Source organism: Dipodomys ordii, unplaced genomic scaffold, assembly GCF_000151885.1.
Source record: "Dipodomys ordii isolate 6190 unplaced genomic scaffold, Dord_2.0 Scaffold116, whole genome shotgun sequence".
Taxonomy (NCBI): Eukaryota; Metazoa; Chordata; class Mammalia; order Rodentia; family Heteromyidae; genus Dipodomys; species Dipodomys ordii.
In genome coordinates this window covers 3,002,197-3,024,576 of record NW_012267332.1, presented here as the reverse complement: position 1 = coordinate 3,024,576, position 22,380 = coordinate 3,002,197, and the positions used below count along the sequence as shown (strand labels likewise).

Sequence of the window (22,380 nt, the reverse complement as noted above, 5' to 3'; positions counted from 1 at the left end):
TGAGGGAGATTAGTACTTCAAGTGCTAGTGATCATTAACACCAGAAGGTTGTATTAGAAAATTCAAGCAATTTTGGTTTTGTATTATAGAGATTTTTTTACACTTTTTTGAGTTAAGATATATTTGTGATATGAAGGGGTTTCATTGTGATATTCTCATACATGCACACTGGATTTTTTTTAACTTGTTAAAAATATCCCCTCCCGGGATGTACTCTATTAAAAATTATCAAAAGAAATTCAAGAGTTCATTTCAAGTCTCAGTTGGAGTTAAAAGCAGTTTGAGCTAGTTAAGAGAATTTCAGTTCTTTTATCATCAGATTCTTTTGAAATATTTTCTTGTCATACTTAGTACATGATACAGAACATCTAGAGTAGGCTGTGCATAATTATCAGGTACCCTAGAGTTTGATCTTGACCTGGAGCTCTCAATTGGATCCTCAAATGAGACTGATGGAAGAGCTATGTAAAAAGAGGAAAGGATCTGGCTTTAACTTTTTTTAACTAGAAAATAAAGAAGCTAAGCCTTGTGGATAGAGGTCTTACATTTTTTTTAATAGAAAAAGTCTAACGGTACTAATATCAAAACCAAAGCTGAGTTTAGCTTCACAAACTAAGTATTTTTAATAATCTTTTATGAATACTCCAATTTGTGGGTCCAGGTAACGGAATTATTTAAAAGTCAATTATTATGAGTTTAGGTTTATCCTAGAAAATAGAAGGATTGGAGAAGTTCCTGTAAACACTGGGATAACTTTTATCTGGAAAGTTCTGACTGTATTAGGGTTAAGCCAACATACTTTTTTCTCCTTTTTGTGCAGGTACTGGGACTTGATCTTGGGCCTGGATGCTGTCTCTTAGGATTTTTTTTTGCTCAAGGTTAGTATTCTACCACTTGAGCCACAGCTCCACTTCTGGCTTTTGCTGGTTAATTCGAGATAAGTGCCACATAGAGCTGAGCGCCAGTGGCTCATGCCTGTAATCCTAGGTACTCAGGAGGCTGAGATCTGAGGATAATGGTTCAAAGCCAGCCCGGTCAAGATAGACCATGAGATTCTTATTTCCAACAAACCACCAGAAAACCAGAAGTGGTGCTGTGGCTCAAGTGGTAGAATGCTAGCCTTAGAGCTGAAGAGCTGAGGGATAGCACCCAGGCCCAGAATTCAAGCCCCATGACCGACAAAAAAAAAGTCACATAGACTTTCCTGCTGGGCTTGGTTTTGAACCATGATTCTCAGACCTCAGCCTCCTGCATAGCTAGGATGTGAGCTACCAGTACCCAACAAGCCTACACAAAGAGGAGGCAACAATGCTTGATAAGAAATGTACTCGTTATCTTGCCCAAGTAATTGTAACTCCTCTGTATGGTATTCTCACAATAAAAAATAAATATTTTTTTTAAAGCGTCATGAGATGACTACTAGGCTCAAGTGACTTGCTTCTTGGAGGCCTCGGCAAAACCATACCTAAAATAGCAACCTCATGGGAGAAGGGTTAAGGAAGATGTTGTCTGTCCAATCATTGTTGCACAGTTCAATTCAAACTTCCCTGACTACAACTTATTTGAAGTAGCTTATTTGAGACAATGTAAAAACAATCCTCTTATGCCTCCTTGGTAAGGTCTTCAGAGTAAACTTTCTTCACAAGTGGGTTGTATTCCTATGTATACTAACTTATTTCTCAGTAAGAACATCTCTAGAGCCAGTTAATATCAATATTCAATTACAGATGTTGATGAAAGAAATACTTCTAGGTGCTATTAATCAGCTGGTAGAATAAGAGACCCTGGCCTTCTCTGCTCCCACAAAGAGCAATAATTTAAAACTTAACCAAGAATGAAAATAACTCAGGAAGAGCTCAGAAGTCCACTTAAAAAGCTGTTACCATGTAGCAGAGGAAACAATCCAAGAATAATCACACAAAAAGGTATAGGAGCCGGGTGCCAGTGGCTCATGCTTGTAATCCTAGTTACTCAGAAGATTGACATATGAGAATTGTGGTTTAAAGCTAGTCTAGGCAGGAAAGTCTATGAGATTCATCTTCAGTTAACCACCAAAAAGCTGGAAATGAGCTGTGGCTCAAGCGGTAGGGCACTAGCCTTGAGAAGAAAAGCTAAAGGGTCGCATCCAGGCTCTGAGTTCAAGCCCCAGGACCAGCATAAGAAATGTACTTATTACCTTACTTATGTGCCTACAGCCCTTCTGTTAGTCACCTTTACAATAAAGTAAATTTTTTTTAAAAAAAGGTATAGGGAAGGCAGTTTCATTTTGTCTGCATCAACCCATAATATCAATCTCATAAACTAGTATGCTCAGTAAAGAAAAAGAATCAATTTAACCAAGGAAATGAAAGGTATGTATGCTAAAAGCTATAAAACAATGTTGTAAAAAAATTGAAGAAAGCCAGGTGCTGGAGACTCACACCTGTAATCCTAGTCACTCAGGAGGTTGAGATTGGAAAATCACAGTTTGGAGCCAAGCTGGGCAGAAAAACCCACCAGACTCTTACCTCCAATTAATCACCAAAAAGCAGGAAATAGACATGTAGTTCAAGTGGTAGAGTATACTAGTCTTGACTGGAAAAACTCAGAGACAGCACCTAGGCCCCGAGTTCAAGTCTTAGGATTGGTGTGTGTGTGTGTATGTGTGTGTGTGTGTGTGTGTGTGTGTGTGTGTGCACGCATGCACAGAGGACTAAACAGAATTTTTTTCAAAGTAGACAGATACAGTAATCACCAACAAATTAGTAAAAAAGTGCTCTAAACCCAAATCAACAAGGAAACGCACATGAAAACCATAGGAGAGATCATTTTACATCACAGGATGACTATTACTGGAAAGTCAAAAGATGGGGCTCAGGTTGCAGCTTAGTGGTAGAGTACTTGCTGTGCATGTTTGAGGAGTTGAGTTTAACCCCCATACATGCAGGCAGGTATGCTTGTATGCATGCGTGCGTGCACACACACATATGCAAAAGGTCAAAAGATAACAAGTATTGGTGAGAATGCAGAGACAAAGGAACCCTCATACCTCGCTGATGAGAATACCAGTTGCTACAGTCACTGGAGAAAACAGTACAGAGGTTCTCTAAAATAAGACATGGTAGGTTATACAGGTGCATGTTCATTGCAGCATTATTTGCAAAAGTCAAGATATGGCAACAACCAAAGTGTCTGTGTATGGATATGTGTATAAAGAATTTGTGAGTGGGGGGAAGGTAGTGGGAGGGGGAGTGGAGAAAACAAGGGAGGGGTGAACAATATTAGACAAGAATTGTACTCATTTCCTTACTTATGTAACTGTAACTCCTCTGTATATCAGCTTTACAATTAAAAAAAGAATTTGTGAAGTACACACACACACACAATGGGAGTTATTCAACTTTAAAAAACAAAGGAAATTCTGCCATTTTCAACAAAATGGATGAAACTGGAGGACATTATTTCCAGTAAAATAAGCCAGATACCAAACAAAAATTATATGATCTCTAAAACAAGGGTCAAATACACAGAAATAGAATGGAACAGTAGTTACCCTAGGCAGGCAGAGGTTTGGGGAGGAATGGGAAGATCTAAAGGGCAGCACCAGGACTATAGATAACTATATACTATATAATACCATTTTCCTATACTTGATCTTAGCCAAAAGGACAAGAAGCGATATAATACCATTTTCCTAAGTGAGAAGAATTTAGATGTTTTTATTATTAAAAGAAGCCTGTGAGATGATGTCTATGTCAAACAGCTTCCTGCAATAATCTTTTCATTATGTATGTGTATATAAAAAACCCATGTGTTGAAGGCTTGGCCTCTAGCATGGCAATACTGGCAGTTGGCAGAAACTTTAAGAGATGGAGTCTAATAGGAGGTCCTGAGATGGGGGCGGGGCACGGGGATACTCTTGAGGGTGCATTGTAGGATCCTAGTCGCACAACTCAAAAGTGGAAAAAAGTCCCTGCTGTGCTGCTGGAGTCTTTGCAATGTCTTTGTTAAGTTCACTGTTCAAGGAATTTGACTATGGTTACCATCTCTGGATTGCTACATCTCAAACTTGCAAGATCAAAAGAGTTCAGTAACTAATTTAAAATTTTATTATTGGAAAATGGCCTAGGCTTTGTTACCAACTGAAGAATAAAAGGACAGAATATTCAGAAAGGCACCAGAGCCATAAAATAAAAATATTGAGAAATCAGTCTTTAAGAAAATATTGAGAGGCTGAGGGTTTCTGTATGGTTTTACATAGAGATAGGTATTGACTCATAGACGTTTGCATTTAAATATTTCCCTGAAACTCATGTCCATTTTTATTACTCATGGCACAATAGACAGAGCTATAGAGGTTACTCATCCAGTTTGTAAGAAATAGATGCCAATTTTGAATATATTAGTATAAAGAAATTATTTTGTAGAATGGGAACTTCTTTGTACAACTACTTAAAGGTAATAAAAATGTTTTAAAAATCATTAAAAAATAGAACAAAGGAAAAAAGACATATTGTAACCTCTAATTTTAATATATAAACTACAGAAAAATTTGTAATGGGCAAAGCACATTTATTTCTGAATCACTTCCTCAAAATAAGCTAAAGCATATACTTAGAACTTAAAAATTAAATGCCCCAACAACAAATCCTCAAAGAAATAACCACCCAATTAATAAGTGGGCTAAAGACTTAAAGAGAGATCTCTGAAGAGGAAGTAAGAATGGCCAATAGACACATGAAGAAATGCTCAGCTTCTCTGGCCATAAAAGAAATGCAAATCAAAACAATATTGAGATTCCACCTCACCCCAGTTAGAATGGCTATAATAACAACATATGCTGGAGGGGATGTGGCTGTGGCCAAAAGGGAGCCCTCCTACATTGATGGTGGAATTGTAAACTTGTTCAACCACTTTGGAAAGCAGCATGGAAGTTCCTCAAAAGGGTCCACATAGAGCTCCCCTATGACCCAGCAATCCCACTTCTGGGCATTTACCCAAACGATCACAAACAAGGCCATACTAAAGCTACCAGCACAACTATGTTTGTTGCAGCGTTATTCACCATAGCTATGATATGGAACCAACCCAGATGTCCCTCAGTAGATGAATGGATCAAGAAAATGTGAAATATATATGTGTTTATATATATATATATGAATTCCTTGCCTCCATCAGAAAGAATGACACAGCCCCATTTGTTAGGAAATGGAAAGACTTGGAAAAAATCATATTAAGTGAAGTAAGCCAGACCCAAAGAAACATAAGTCCCATGGTTTCCCTTATTTGCAATAACTAGTATATGTCTAGGATAATCTTACTGTACAAGCAGAAAAGGTCAAAAGCTTAGCTGATGCTAAGCGAAATGAATCCCAAGGCAGGGACACAAGAAGTTTTTTTGTTGCTGTTGTTTTTAATGTACTATGTGATTTTTTTTTTGTTTCTTTGGTATGTTCTTCCCCCATGGTATAACCTCTGTTGTCACTGTGTTTGATTCTGGTGCCTGCATCTTGAATATAAATTTTTCTAATTTGGGGAGGAGAAGAGAAATAACAAAGTACTGAAACAAGGATACAGACTGACGCATGGTAACAATGAGGCATACAAGACATTTTGTTGAAAATGAACTTTACAACTTGGGGCAGGGGAGGGAGAAGTTGGGGAGGTGGGGAGGGAAGGGATAGTAGGGGAAAAACAAAGGAGGGGGTAACAATGCTCTATAGGAAATGTACTTATTACCTTACTCATGTAACTGTAACCACTCTGTACAGTATCTTTACAATAATAATAAAAAAATAAAAAATTAGCTGAAGTATAACAAGTCTGTCAAAAGTCTTTAAAAAGATGCTTGTAGAAAATTATATGCATATGTATACTTTATTTGCATATTTTCTATGCGCTTGTATGATAATTAGTTTCTTTTAAAATTGATACCATAGAAGCCTGTTTAAATCTCTTCATTTAATAAAGATGTTTCTTTACTTAGTTCTTTCCTCTTTAAAATAGAGATTTTATAGTTTAAAGACTCTCTCTCTCTATTTATATATATAGCTAGGAAGATGGCTCAGTGGTAGAGTGCTTGCCTTACATGCATGAGGCCCTGGGTTCGATTCCTCAGCACTACATAAACAGAAAAGGCGCTGTGGCTCAAGTAGTAGACTGCTAGCCTTGAGCTGAAGAGCTGAGCGACAGTTTCCAGGCCCAGAGTTCAAGCCCCACAACCAACAAAAACAAAAAATAACACAATTATATATATATAGTCTAAAAAAGAAAAAAATGCATTGTTTGTATATAATCAGTTCTGCCCAGAAAATGGGAACAGCTGAGAATATGGTTTAGCAGAAAGCACCACCTTCTTTTCTTTCCTTTCTCCTCTTTCTTTCTTACTTTTCCTTCCTTCTTTTTTCTTTCTTTCTTTCCTTCCTTCCTTTCTTTTTTATTGTACTATTTTTTTATTGCGAAAATACCTTACAAAGGGGTTACAATTACATGAGCAAGGTAATGAGTACATTTCTTATCAAGCATTGTTGCCTCCTCCTTTGTTTCCCTTTCCCATCCCTTCCCATCTCCCTTCCCCACCCCTCTCCCGGCCAAAGTTGTAAGAAATCATTTTATATAAAAAGATGACAAGAACTTAGAACACATACAAAAGTAAATCTCCAGCACAAGTCACTTCTCTAGGTCCCAAATAGGGAAGGAAAAGTCATAAATCCAGTAAGGGAAAAATGCATACATTGTTGCTCCCTTCGAATTGCATTTATTTGTGTAAACATCTGATGATGTGTCAAACATGTCCAGCAATGCAGGACAATGTGTTGAGCTGAAGAAAATAGAATTACTGAAATAGCAAGAAGGGCAGTTTACCTGTCTTGGCTTATCAAAGTTGAATGTGATGACAAATTCCCACAGTGCCTCAAGTGAAGAGGAATATTCTGAAGCACTGATGTCTGGGAGTTACTTTCTTCTTTCTATGGAAAGACTGCCTGCACTTACTAACTCACTTGATTGATTGACTAATTGATTGATCTGCAGTACTAGAGCTCAAACCCAGGGCTCTATCTGTGTGCTATGCAAGTCCTCTACTATTGAGTTGCAATCCAGGCTTCCTCTTCTTTCTCCTTCCTCTTCTTCCAGCCCTTTTTTTTTTTTTACTGGTTTGTTTGATACAGTCTTGCTTTTTTTGCCTCAGCCCATACCCGGGCAGTAGATCTTCATATGCTACCCTTCTCACTGTAGCTAGGATGACAGACATGCATCTTCTTGTCAAACTTTCTTCCATTGAGCTGAGTCTTGCAACCTTTATTGCCTGGGATACCTGGAACTAGGATCTTCCTGATCCCAGCCTCCCACCTGGCTGGGATAACCAGTTCACACAACCATGCCTGTCTATTGGTTGAAAAGTTGTCTTAAGAATTTTTGCTTGAGCTGATCTTGAACAGCAACCTTTCTGATTTCAGTCTCCTGAGTAGCTAGCATTACAGGTGTGAACCATCATGTTTGTCTCCTTAGGCCTTCTTGATTTAAAGTTTTCTTTTACCTATATCAAAATTGATTGAACCAATGAATCCCAGTTTAAATTTTACAGCAGCTTTCAAGCCCTAGATTCATCTTAGCCTCTAGCTACATCATGTGAGAAAATCTACCTAAAACCTCAGCTTCTCCGCTCTTTAAAATGAGGGCACTGGATTATAATCCTTGCTCTGCTCAATTGTTTGGACTTTCATTGGCTTCTTGCACTTGAAGATGGGCATTTAGGTCTTCTAAGTTGAGCTAGACTGTCCTGTATGCTTTGTCTTTCTGGCAGACCTAGCATTTGTGAAAAACAAGATTCTCTAACTGTTATTTGAAGCCATATGACTAGGCTTTGAAAGTGGAATAAGAAAAGTATCATTTTCAGCTGGAGGTAGTGGCTGAAGTCTGTACTTCTAGCTACTTGAGAGGCAGAGATTGGGGATCATGGTTCCAGACCAGGTCAGGCAAAAGTAAGTTCAACAACTGGGTGTGGTAGCATGCATCTATTAATCTCAGATATTGGGGAAGCACAATGGCTAGGTGCAATGTTACCACCTGTCATCTCCATTGAAACAGGGAAGTACAAGTAGAGGCTAGCCCAGGCTTAAAGCTAGACTCTATCTTAAACATAACCAACCCCAAAAGGTGTTGGAAGTGTGACTCAAGTGGCAGAGTATCTGCCTAGAAAGCATGAGGGCCTGAGTTCAAACCCTAGTACTACTAAAACTGTAACCCTTTCTAATAAAGTTGTTAGATATTAGAATAGGTTGAATGAATTTAAAAAATATCGATGTAAGATGAGTAGTCTTGATAAAGCTAAAAGAGGATTATAGTTTATAAATATTTGGCTTAATTAACAGATGGATGCTTCAGATATCAAGATGGCACCAAACCGCAGTGCTGTGATTTGTTGAGAGAGACATAACATTATATTGAAAATTTAAGGATTTGGAATTGGGGTACCTTCATTTGAATTCAAGCACTGCCTCTTTCTTGCTATATAATCTTGGATAAATTACTTAACATATCCTAATCTCAATTTCTTCAGTTATAAAATGGAAAATGGTATTAATAATAATTCTTACCTAACATGACAGTCAAAGGGTAGAAAAAAGTAAAAAAATAGTACTCTATAATATATAAATTTATTCACAGAAACGGTGGGACCTAGGGTGAACCAACGCAACAAGTGATACTCAGTAAACACTATGTTGGAAATGAACTTTACAACTTGGGGGAGAGGGAAATGAAGGGGAGGGAAAGCAGGAGAAAATAAGGGAGGGGGTAACACTGTTTGAAAAGAAATGTACTCATTACCTTTCTTGTGTAACTGTAACACCTCTGCACATCACCATTACAATAAAATATATAAATTTTTATACATTTTTAAAATGAAGACTCCTTTTGAAAATGTAAACTGATCATGATGTGGCACTATATCTATACTTGCTAACATAAAACCTAGCTAGGAATAGTTCATCTTCCACTATGGAAAATTATTTCAAACTAGGTTAAGCTTCCATATATTTCTAATTTCTATTAACATTTAGGCTTCTTTTTTTGTACTAGTATTGGAGCTTGAGCTCAAGGCCCAGGCACCCTCCCTTAGCTTTTTGGCAAAAGGCTGGTACTCTACCACTTGAACCATAGTTCCATTTCTGACTTTTTGGTAGTTAGTCAAAGATAAGTGTCTCTCAAACTTGTCCACTTGAGCTAGTTTGAACTGTGATCATCAGGTCTCAGCCTCCTGAGTAGCTAGGATTTTAGGCATGAGCCACTGGCACCCTGTCATCTAGGTTTCTTAGTATCAAAATAAGAGTTCTTAGCACTCAGGACAGTTGGAAGTAAAAGTCTGTCCAGGAAGACTGAGTTTATAACGAGAGTAGGTCAAACTATATTCAATTTTCAGGTAATCAGCATGATTATAAGGTCTTCCTTGTGTTGGAAATTTTTTGGATTGAGTAAGAACCATTTTTTTCATAATTATGAACTTGCAGTGTTTTGTCTCCCTTCTGCAGGTAGAGAACATGGGCCTGGATAATCTAACTGACTGAACATTTAGAAAGATTTGTTTTGCATGTCTGCTACCCACCTCAATGCTTCTTCATGTCGTTATTCAGCCACATTTACCCCAGGTACCTTTTTATTTGCTGGCCTGGGGCTTGAACTCAGGATCTGGGCACTGTCCCTGAGCCTCTCTGTTCAAATGCTCTACCACTTGAGCCACAATGCTATTTGTGGCTTTTTCTGAGTAGCTAATTGAAGATAAGACGCTCACAGACTTTCCTGCCTGCGCTGACTTTGAACTGTGATCCTTAGATATCAGCCTCCAGAGTAGCTAGGATTACAGGTAGAAGCTACTGGAGCCAGGCTCCAGGTACCTTTTGTAAATGTCACATGACTCTACTCAACATTGCTGCAGATTAGTTACGGCTTGACTCGGAACAGTAACTAAAAACTGCTCTGCTGGCTGGTTTTAGTAACATAAAAATTAGTCAGGGACTGGGAATGTGGCTTAGTGGTAGAGTGCTTGCCTAGCATTCATGAAGCCCTGAGTTCAATTCCTCAGTACCACACACACAAAAAAAAGTAGTGCTATGGCTCATGTGGTGGAATGCTAGCCTTGAGCAAAAACAAGCTCAGGGACAGTGAACAAGCAAAGCGTTAAGCCACAGGACTGGCCAAAAAAAAAGTCAGACCCGACATGTAAGCATAGAAACAGGGGTGGGTAAACTTCAATAAGGGAGCTAAAAAAATAGAATGGAAGAAAGACAGCTTCTTCAATAAATGGTGCTGGCAAAATTGGTTAAACACATGTAGAAAACTAAAGCTAGATCCTTATATATCACCCTGCACCAGAATCAACTCCAAATGTATCAAAGACCTCAAAGTCAAAGCAGACACCCTGAAAACATGACAGGAAGGAATAGGAGAAACTCTTAGGGTTCTTGGCACAGGACAAAATTTTCTTAATAAAGACTCAGAAACAACAAATCAAAGAAAGGTGGGACGAATGGGATTTCATGAAACTGCAGAGCTTCTGCATGGCAAAGAACATAGCTAGCAAGATCAATAGAAAGTCCATGGATTGGGGGAAGATCGTCACTACCCATACAACAGACAGGGTCTCATATCTAAAATATTCTTAGGACTCAAAAAATTAAATGCCCCAACAACAAATCCTCAAAGAAACAACTGCCCAATAAATAAGTGGGCTAAAAACTTAAAGAGAAACTTCTCTGAAGAGGAAATAAGAATGGCCAATAGACACATGAAGAAATGCTCAATTTCTCTGGCCATAAAAGAAATGCAAATCAAAACTACATTGAGATTCCACCTCACCCCAGTTAGAATGGCTATAATCAAGAAATCTAATAACAATAGATGCTGGAGGGGATGTTGCCAAAAGGGAACCCTACTGCATTGTTGGTGGAATTGTAAACTTATTCAACCACTTTGGAAAGCAGTATGGAAGTTCCTCAAAAGACTCCACATAGAGCTCCCCTATGACCCAACAATCTCACTTTTGGGCATTTACCCAAATGATCACAAACAAGGCTATACTAAAGCTACCAGCACAAATATATATATGAAATCTATGCCTCCATCAGAAAGAATGACATCGCTCCATTTGTTGGGAAATAGAAAGAGTTGGAAAAAGTTATGCTAAGTGAAGTGAGCCAGGCCCAAAGAAATATAGGTCCCATGGTTTCCCTTATTTGCAAGAACTAGTATATGTCTAAGACAAGCAGAAAAGGTAAAAAACTATGTACATATGACCATATAAGATGATGTTAAGGGGCTGGGAAGTTGGCTTAGTGGTAGAGTGCTTGCCTTGCATGCACAAGGCCCTGGGTTTGATTCCTCAGTACCATATAAGCAGAAAAAAGCCGGAAGTGGCACTATGGCTCAAGTGGTAGGGTGCTAGCCTTGAGCCGAAGAGCTGAGGAACAGCGCCCGGGCCCAGAATTCAGCCCCCACGACCGACCAAAAAAATTAAATTAAATTTTTAAAAAAGATGATGATGGGGCTGGAGAGGTGGCTGAGTGGTAGAGCGCTTGCCTTGCAATGCATGAGGCCCTGGGTTCGATTCCTCAGCACCACATAAGCAAAAAGAAAAAAAAAGCTGGAAGTGGCGCTGTGGCTCAAGTGGTAGAGCGCTAGCCTTGAGCTGAAGAGCTGAGGGACAGCGCCCAGGCCCAGAGTTCAGGCCCCACGACCGGACCCCCCCAAAAAAAAGATGATGTTAAGCAAAATGAACCCCGAGATCGGGACACAAGTGGTTTTTTCTTTCTTGCTATTGTTTTTTAACGTATTTTTAATGTACTATGTGAGGTTTTTTTTGTTGTTGTTGTTGTTTCTTTGGTATGTTTCTCCCCCATGTTATAACCCCTGTTTTCACTGTAATTGATTCTGGTGCCTTCAATCTTGTATATACATTTTTCTAATTTGGGGAGGGGAAGGGAAATAACAAAATGTTGAAATAAGGATACAGGTTGACCCATTGTAACAATGAGATGTACAAGACAATATGTTGAAAACAAACTTTACAACTTCGGTGGGGGTTGGGTGTAAGGGGGTGGGAACAGGTAGAGTTGGGGAGGTAGGGAGGGAAGGGATGGCAAGGGAAAAATAAAGGGGAAGGTAATAATGCTGGATAGGAAATGTACTCATTACCTTACTCATGTAACTGTAACTCCTCTGTACAGTATTTTTACAATAAAACACATATAAAAATAAGAAACAGGGGTGAGGGGACAAAGACTATGGTATTAATGGGGATATATGGCATTACCACCTAACTTTTGACTCTCCACAGGAAGTCTCAAGACAAACCAATGGTCTGGTTGGAGAAACTTGGAAATGCAGATTTCTGCTTCCTGATTTTTCCTTTGCTCCTACTACATTTATGTGTAGGCTTGCCACTGCATACTTGTTACTTCTCAGCACATTTAAACTATTCTTTTTATTTTTATTTTGTGGTAGTACTGGGATTTGAATTCAGGGCTTCATATTCTTGCTTGCTTTTTTGTTCAAGGCTATTACATAAGCCACAGCCTAACTTCAGGCTTCTTGGTGGTTAATTGGAAATAAAGAGACTCACAGACTTTCCTGCCTGAGATGGCTTTAAAGCACAATCCTCAGATCTCAGCCTCCTGAGTAGGTAGGCTTGTAGACATGAGCCACTGGTGCCCAGTCCTAACATATTCTGAAAGGTAATACATATAAGGATTTAAAGAAAACTTAACCATGGACTGGGAATGTGGCTTAATGGCAGAATGTTTGCCAAGCATGCATGAAGCCCTGGATTCCAGATAAGCAGAAAAAGCAGGAAATAGTACTGTGGCTCAAGTGGTAGAGTGGTAGCCTTGAGCAAAAGAAGCTCAGAGACAGTGCCCAGGCCCTAAGTTCAAGCCCCAGGACTGGCAAAAGAAAAGAAAAAAAAGTTAACCCATAGGAATGAATGATTGAACTAAATCTGGTGAGATTGGTTACAGATAAGCCCATGTTTATATTTTCTGATTTATCTGACTAGTAATAAATCATGATATCACAAAACTTGTAAGACACCTCGCAAGCTGTCAACTAATGCTACCTTAGCTACTGGCATTTGCTAAACAAATCCAGCCAGACTTTCCCTCCTCCATAAATAAAAGCATCTACAAAGCTAGCATGCTGTGCACATGATCTACTCACATTACATTAGTTATATTAACATGGATCTGGTCTGCTGAACAGAGAAAAGACTTTCTTCTGAGCCTACTCACCTCGATTGTCATCTTCATTGTCTTCCCAGGGTTCTTCATTTGCTAGCAGTGGGTTCTGAGATTCATTCATAGACCTCATAGGGAAGGAGTGTCCATCACCAGGGCTGGTGGGAAAGGAGAGCAAGGAGATTTTTTCAGCTGATATTGACTTTGTTTTTAAACAAGGTCTCACTACATAGCCAAGGTTGGCCTCAAACTCACAATCCTCCTGTACAGGTATGTGCTACAATGAGTGTTTGACATAGACCTTTAAAAATGGGATATAGTTATGGATTTGGGGCTTTTTGTTTTGGCTGTTCTTATTAGCTAAACCATGGTGAAATAAGCTCTTACATTAGCATCATCTAGTTGCTGTATTGCTCACAATTTCCACATCTTACTTCCCTCTATCAGTATTAATTATTCCCACTACTAAGAAAGTCTTTAACTTGCTTTCCACAATGCACAGTGTAGACATATATGCACACACAAAGGCTTCATATATACCATTTAATTATGATGATCTCATTTTACATCCCACTATTGTATTGCTTTGATCTTAAATTTCCAAGGAGGATGAGTAGACACAGAATTATTTAACACAGAGGAGAAAGGCTGTTGTAATGAATGCTTTAGTGTCCTGCTATTTATTTGGCTTGTATAGTAGAAAAGTTATTAAGAATGGTGGGAAAGAGCCAGAGCCAGGTGTCTCTAGAGTACATATCTGGGGTACAACTATCCACATGTAGGTCTATTTTGTGGCTACTTATGGTAAGCTAGGGTCACCTCCTTGGTTAATTTCTGGCCATCAAGGGACTGTACACATTTAAAAGCATTGTTATGGCCCTGGCTAGGCAGGGTTAGAATTCAAACACTTGAGTGTGTATCTGAATGGATTCCAAATTTAAATCTTACTGACTTTTGGATTATTCATTTGATATTATCTGTGCCTTTTCTCCTGTTCATGAATGTGGTTAATTAAAAGTTTATAGATTTTATTTACAGTACACTTCAGAGAATGTAAGTATACTGATTATAAAGTGAATAGGCTTTGATTTTTCCTTTTGTTTTCTATGCCAGCAAACATTCATTTTAAACCTCCCTTTGATGTGGTGATGGTGTTTGAGTATTTGTATATACTTGTGTGGGAATCGGGTGTGGCTAATTACTGACAACAGTTATTAATCAACATTACTCTATGACATATTTTTGTCTTGTGATTTATACCTGGTGACTTGACTATATCACATGTTGAACAAATAAACCTATAAATTACTAAGCAAAGGAAGTATTAGGGCAATAAGTGAAGGGGAGGAGAGAAATTTCTGTAATTGCCACCTGATCCCAGCATAGTTTCCTCAAAAAAATGAATGCAAATGCCTTGTCTGAGAAGCACGTTTAAGGGGGATACAAAAGCCTTGTGAATGAGCTCTGCTCCAGAACAAGTTCAGTTGCTGGTGGCTAAGCCAGCTTACAAAAACACTCAGAGGACACAAGAATAGCTCTACTTGTTTCTCAATCACTGGTTTCCTTACATTCTTGTTGCCATCTGAAAAATACCGACAATCTTGAAACCAATCTGCTTATTCTTTCCTTCTGATTGAACATTTTCCTTCATCAAAAATATTAATATGTCAGCCTGAATATGAAAATGGAGAAAAGAACAACATGTTTTCCAAACGATTGCTCTAATGATTCTGTATTTTTAGTCCATTTCTCCTCTGAGGTTTTTCTTTTATATTTCATGTTACATGCCATTTGGTATTTTATATCTTTTTTTTGTCCCTGTAACTGGGGTTTGAACTCAGGGCCTATGCACTGTCTCTTAGTTGTTTTTGCTTGAAGCTAGTACTCTACCACTTGAGCTACAGCCCCACTTCCAGCTTTTTTGGTAGCTAATTTTGGAGATAAGAGTCTCAGGGGACTTTCCTGCCCCAGCTGGCTTCAAACTGTGATCCTCAATCTCAGCCTTCAGAGTAGCTAGGATTACACGCGTAAGCCACTGGTGCCTAGCATGGGGATTTTACATTTTTCACTTAAAATATAGTACACATTTTCTCTTATTCCAACATACTCTTTATAACCATTAGTTGAGACTGTATAATAGTTTATCTAGTGGATATATATATATATATACAAATAAATATGTTAATAAGTATATAACAAGTAAATAAATATTCACAAGTTATTAGATATTTAGGTTATTTTAAAATTATTGCTTATAAATAATCATGTGATCAGCATTTTAAAAACTTGCTTCATTAGTATTATTGCTATTGATATTTTTGAAAAAGACTATGTAGGGCTGGGAAGGTAGCTCAGTGGTAGAGCACTTGCGTTGCATGCATGAGGCCCTGGGTTCAATTCCTCAGCACCACATAAGCAAAAAGAAAAAAGCCGGAAGTGGCGCTGTGGCTCAAGTGATAGAGTGCTAGCCTTGAGCTGAAGAGCTGAGGGACAGTGCACAGGCCCAGAGTTCAGGCCCCATGACTGGACCCCCCGCCAAAAAAAAAGAAAAAAAGAAAAGAAAAAGACTATGTAGCCTAAGCTACTCTGAAACTTGTTAAGTAGCTCAGGCTGGCCTCAAACTCATGACCAACCTGCCTTAGCCTCGAGTGTTGGAACTAAAGGTTGTGTGCCACTATGCATACTCTGTGATGAACATTTTTGTGCAGTTTGACTCTATCTTTAGGGAAAATTAGCAGAAATGTAATCATTGAGACATCAGGCATGTAGATTATGAAGAACATATATAAAAGTTTACCTTGCCTTAAATAAAGTATGGTAATATCTGTCTAATCATACCCATGCCTCATGATCTGTTGTTACAAACCTAGAAATGAAAAACTTAGGGTCTAGAGTATTATACAGTAATATATACTGTATATTGTAATGTAGACTGCATACAGTAATAAAAACTTGAATATGTTGCTTTAAGGCATGGTCTAGAATCAGCCTCTTATAGTGGTAATAATTACCTACCTGGACCCAATAGGTATTAACCATAATTTCTTATTATCTCCAAAAACCTGCTGGATATTCTTGATAAAGCCAAGGTTGAATCCATTTTTCTCTGGGCCACTTGTAAACACTGGAGTGCAGAAGGCCTCTAGAATAGGGTAGTGGAATTGAAGGAAAGAGGAAGAAAAATATTAAAAAATTCTTTATAGTTTTGATTTTATATTTCTCTGTGAATATGACTTGGTTCTATATATTTTTGCTGTGTTTGCAGAGGCCTGTTATTCTTAGTTATTGCGAAAAAATCACCCTCCTCACTTAATAAACACTAAGCTTGTTATCTTGTTATATAATATAAAGAACTGGTACTTGGAATTTTAAAACGGCGGGGGAAACACATGATGGTAGAAATAATTAAGCAGCCATAGGGGTAGAATGTATTCATGCTGCTGGATTTAAGGAATGAAGGAACAGATTTAACAGCACTTTATTTGAATCAAAGTGGTGACAACAGCCAAATGGTCCCCATCTGTAGAGCTGGGACCAAAGTAATGACACATAAAGAGATGGTAATGACATTGATTTGGTTTTGAAGCATTGCAGAAATGAAGATGTTCCCACTGAAGTCCGCAATGTAAGAAACCAAGCTTTTCTCCAGATAAAATGTCAATGGGTGGAATATAATCACCTCAAACACTATAAGGAAGTGGACCATATTAGTGCATATTATTTTTAGACACACATTTATCTCATTAAGCAAACACTTCCACTGTTGAGCTCTGGCTGAATCTGTCCATTCCCATTGGTCCTTTGTTTTCAGACCCTGTTATCATGAATCTTTTAGTACTTGTCTACTTTGTAGCTGATCTCTTAGCCAAACGTCCTCATTTACCATCCTAACAGCTAAGTGCTACATTTATATTTGATTTTGAAAATGGGTGCAAATACTTACTTTGCTATTAGTATTATTAACCAGTAAATTTCCCCAATGCAATGGCTTTTGCACTAAACTTTCCCCAAATCTCTCCTACTTGCACATTCAAATTTGAACCCTTTTTCCTCCTTCCTGTGTATAAATCATGTAAAGATTTGTTTGACCATAGATGAAAAACATTACTGTACTAGAATCCTTAATAATATAGTTTTCCATAGAATAATAGGCCTAAGCTGGGTGCCAGTGGTTCACACCTATAATCCTAGCTACTCAGGAGGCTTAGATCTAAGGATTGTGGTTCCAAGAAAAATCCCCAGGAGACATCTCCAACTAACCAATCAAAAAACCAGAAGTGGAACTGTCCCTGAGCTCTTTTGTTCAAGGCTAGTGTTCTACCACTTTGAGCCACAGCTCCACTTCCAGTTTTCAATATTTTGGTCCTGACATAGCTCCTTCATTACTGTAGATAGTGAACGATTGGATTCTTTTTCAAAGATATTTCATTCAGGTTATTAGTTTGGATACTTTCTCAGGACAGTTAGAACATGCTTGATTAATTAGATTCTTTCTTCTTTTTCTGGTCTTCATCCCTTTTTTCTGATGTTCCCTCCTCTAGTGATTCTTTCATTTCTACTATTTCTGATGCTGGAGTTTGAACTCAGGGCCTCACACCTACTAGGCAACTGCTCTATAGTGATAGAGTCACACTTCCTAGCAAAAGTGATTATTTAGTGATTGATAGTGAGGTTTGAACTCTGATCCTTGTGCTTGCTGAACAGCTGCTCTCACGACTGAGATATGCACCAGCCTTTCATTTCTTTACAGTAACAGCTTTGGAAATTTCCATAGTTGTGAATGTGAATAGCTATTACCCAATATGCGCTATAAAGAGCTGTGAAAATCTTGGTTTTATACAAGAAATTTCATTCAAGAATGCTGTCTTTAGTCAGTAAATCTCATGTATTATGGTTCTCCAGTTTTGTAAGTATATATTCATTTTTCTCAGTTTGGAGGCAAAGGGATGTCACTATAGTGAAAATGCCTCATTGTAAGCTTTTCTCATCCTTTGGAACAGTCTATAGGTCACTCTGATACACATTAATATGTTTTTTCCTAGTCATAATATTCAGTCTTACCTAAGGTAGTTTTGTTTCTGCTGACAAGCCAACAATGGTAACCAAAGAGAATCACAAGGCTGACAAAAAACATGCAGGCCACAAAGAGGAGAAAAAGGACATGGAACTTAGAGCGAAGGCTGGGCAATTCCCCCTAGAAAAGAAAGAACAAAATGAAAAATTAAAGTGAGAAAGTTTATGTTTTTTTTTTGTTGTTATTGTTGCTGTTTACAGAGGGTGGCAGCCCTTTATTTAAAAAAACAAAAAACAGACAAACCCTCCTCAGGAGATAACCAAGCTAAATCACTCAAAGCAATAATCTGGAGACAGCCTTGAGGAATACTGGTAGATGAATACTATTACTATGTTTCTAAAGTAATTCATAGCCACTGTGAGGAGATCCATGACCCAGTGTGGGAGGTGTGTATTACTATTTTTGTATAAGATAAAGATTAATCTACTGACGTAGCTATTGTTTAAGTTAATATTGAGAGGGCCAAAATAATATAATGATCTGAATTCTTTCTTCCAAAAGAACTAGAACTTTGCCAGAGCTGAATCATAATGGGCAATAAGACGTTGGGAGAGTTTGTAAGATCATTGGGTTTAGGGTCAAGCTTATGTTCAAATTCCCAAATTAAAATGTATAAGCTAGGTTGTCAGGGGTAAGTCACTTAGCTACTTTGAGCCTCTCAATAATTTAATCTTTGAAAAGGATTCTTACTAGGCCGGGTGCCGGTGGCTCACGCCTGTAATCCTAGCTACTCAGGAGACTGAGATCTGAGAATCCCAGTTCAAAGCCAGCCCGGGCAGGAAAAGTCTGTGAGACTCTTATCGCCAATAAACCACTAGAATACCAGAAGTGGCGCTGTGGTTCAAGCGGTAGAGCACTCGCCTTGAGCTGAAGAGCTGAGGGACAGCGCCCAAGCCCAGAGTTCAAGCCCTATGACCCACAAAAAAAAAGAAAAAGAAAAAAAGAAAAGGATTCTTGCTTTGCCCACTTCACAGGGTAGTGGTGAGATCGGATGAAATAATGAATCTGAAAGTACCATACAACACTGTCTGTACTATACACTAGGGGTTATGTTCTCAGAAGCACAGCTTACCTCTTCCATACATAGCTTTTTAAATACATGGCAGTGTTTACTTGTTATTTTAAGGAGAAACTCCATTTACATGGAGAAAGCCATCCCTAAATGACACTAAAGTTCTGTCTGGCTGGGAGAGACTGCCCCGAATGCCCTTTTCATTATGAAGACAACTCAAGACGGGTTTCCTCATTGCCCATATTTCATGCATGAGCTCAGCTATTTTGGAAGAAAAAAAATGAGGGAATAGGAAAAAAGGACAAGGTTATGTTCCCTTGTAGCATGGTTTGTGAATACAGGTACATTTCTGCTGATTCATTCATATTCAACTATCATCTTTCAAGAGTGACTAAAAGCACACAGCACCAGGCTTGCATTGTAGCATTTGATTAGTGGCTGATTATGAGGGCTAAAGGAAAAATGTGTGGAATGCAATGTTGTTGACTTTGTTATGAGGGTAAAAGGTGATTCTTAAACAGTAGCCTACTATGTTAAGAATGAAGAAAGGCATGTAGGTTGACACTTCCTTTGTGATTGGATGTAGCAGATTTTCTTCACATTTAGAGCAGTAGCTTCACTTATGGATAGAATGCCAAACAAGTCATGGAAACAGGAGCAATAGATAATAGATCTTGGGCTGTGGAAGGGGCCAAAGAAGAGATGATATGATGTGTAACCATGTGGAATGTTTCCTATGTGAAGAAAATGAGAAAACTTTGTCATTTGTCTTTATAGTTTCTTTTTGTCTCTGAATTTAAGATTTTGATATCTACTATATAAGTTCTAATTCTTAAACTTAGTAAATATCTAAATTAAGAAATAGAAATGTTTACACGATTTGGAATAAAAGGCTTAATTTACAATTTAAATATTCTCAGCTATTTTGTTTCTCACTGCTTTCTCTCTTCTAGTTTTCTCCAGTTTTGTAATTTATATCCAGACCACAGGACTCATATTTTTTTCCTACTGCTCTACCTTTTCAACTAAGTGAGATATTCCCGTTATACAGGCTCTTGTTTAATATATAAAGTACTAGCTAATAGCTCTGCCCACATTTGTCTTTTGGTAGATTCAGTTTGGACAGCCCTCAGCATGGATATGTTAGGAATTGTATTGGAGTTGTTGGGAAGAGATCTTCTCAAGTCCATTGACACCAAATTTAAAAAGAGCATATTTTATTTCTGCTCGACCCTATACATAGGCATGAATGGAAAATCTGTCTTAATTTTTTGGAAACAGATAAGAGATGACTGATATCACCCAAGGCAGAGAAAGGTGGCAACAAATTGTTTGAGATGTCATTAAAATGATTAGAATCACATTTTAAAAGGTAAAGCACCTCAACATCTGCTCCATTGGATCTTGGCAATGAGGAAAATGAAACAAATAACAGAGCCAGTGTTACATACCCTGGTTCTCTCAACTCTCAACCCGTTGTTTGCCATACATAGTTTCATTTCCTTTTGGCCCTATGTGAAAATGAGTCAGTGCATCTTTCTATCCAATAGAAAATCTGTAACTCTCCTCTGAATTTTCTAACTGGGAAGTGCTTTGTTAGCCACTTTTTCTTAGAAAATAGTAATGTAGAGTTCATGTCAACATTTTTTCAAATATGTAACTAGTAATAAATGGACTAATAAAAACCTCAACTACAAAAGTACCTTTTAAAGAGTCAATACATTAGGTTCTTGGCAAGACTGTCATGATAACAGAAACATTTAACTAGAACGTTTAAACAGAAGTTTCTAAAGTCTCAGAGTATTCATGGAAAACTTATTTTCCATTGGGTGGCTTTTCACTGTTAGCTATTACATTTCAAAATGTGAAGAGGCTATCAGGTCAATAGCATTACATATTGCCATCTAGGGGAGGACCCTTCAGGATTAAAAAACAACAACTTACTCTCCAGTATTTGATGAAATAGCTGAAGACTGTCGTAGCAATGTACAGGCAGTAGAGAACAGAATAAGCTAAGAACTGAAGGAAGAATTTGTAGTTGGAAAATCCAATGCAGTTATTAACCCTAAAAAAAAAAGAAAAAGAAAAACAAATTTGAAATCAGAAGGTACTGATTAAGAACAATCGGATACATAGTAGACCATGCAATGGAAGCACAGTACTCCTGCTATTTCATTCTGTGTCACGTAGAAACCCAACAAAGATAGAAGTCCTTTAATAGGAACAGACTGGAAGAACAAGTTTATATCTCACTTGTTTTTCCTTTCATTTATAAGCACAAACTGGTCCCTGGCACACCCAAGAAACCTTAGCTCTGAGTTGTTAAAAACTTACAACTAAACTTTCTATAGTTGTAGCATGTTCTCTTTGGATTGGTTGATTTTTGCACTAGGTCCCAAGGTCTGATACATAAAAATTGTAGAATTGCTGAATTTAGCAATGGAGAATATTTCAGAATCAAGCCAGCCAGAAACAAAATTGAATTGTGTAATGTCGAACAGAAGAAATACTTATGCTGGATATCATTACCATGCTCAATTGCTAAAGCTAATGGACAGGAAACCATTAGTTTTGTGACCTCAGGAATTCACTAGCATACCTTGAGTGGTCTATTTGTTCTGGCTTTAAAATGTTACCCCTCCCCTGTCCCCCACACAGATACAAAGCCCAGTGAATTATGGTGGCAGAAATAGATGTGTTGCAACTATGCTTAGGAAAGTGGGCCTCTTTAGCAACTTTGACCCTTTTAGAGGAGAGAAATGAATCAAAGGGACATACCAAGGGCAGTGATGGTCCATTTTTAAAACACACCTACAAAGGGGACAAAATACAGGGTGGTAAGTGAGGCTATGGACACAAAGGAACACCTCAAAATTTCACTCAAGGGTTCACCAATATTTTTACATAGTTCCAGTACAGCTTTTCACAGATTTCTATGACAGCAACTCTCAAACTACTGTATCTTTTGTTACCCTTAGGATGAGCCACTCATGATACATTTTAGGGTTCTGCTAGCAGCAAATTATATGCCTGGATGTCCAACCTTTAAGAAGGATAAGGAATTCTAGGGTATTACTGTAGAGAAAAGG

General features: G+C 38.1%; 1 protein-coding gene across 1 annotated transcript in view; it reads right to left on the bottom strand.

Annotated features, from left to right (window-relative positions):
* Zdhhc15 (zinc finger, DHHC-type containing 15) overlaps positions 1-22,380 on the bottom strand; it is a 101,763-nt gene that overhangs the window by 19,781 nt on the left and 59,602 nt on the right. The window contains exons 6-10 of the mRNA XM_013028912.1: positions 22,070-22,102; positions 21,236-21,356; positions 18,267-18,399; positions 16,221-16,347; positions 13,260-13,363 (exon numbers count right to left, since the gene is read on the bottom strand). Coding sequence (XP_012884366.1) covers positions 13,260-13,363; positions 16,221-16,347; positions 18,267-18,399; positions 21,236-21,356; positions 22,070-22,102 — 518 coding nt within the window. The remainder of the gene's footprint in view (positions 1-13,259; positions 13,364-16,220; positions 16,348-18,266; positions 18,400-21,235; positions 21,357-22,069; positions 22,103-22,380) is intronic.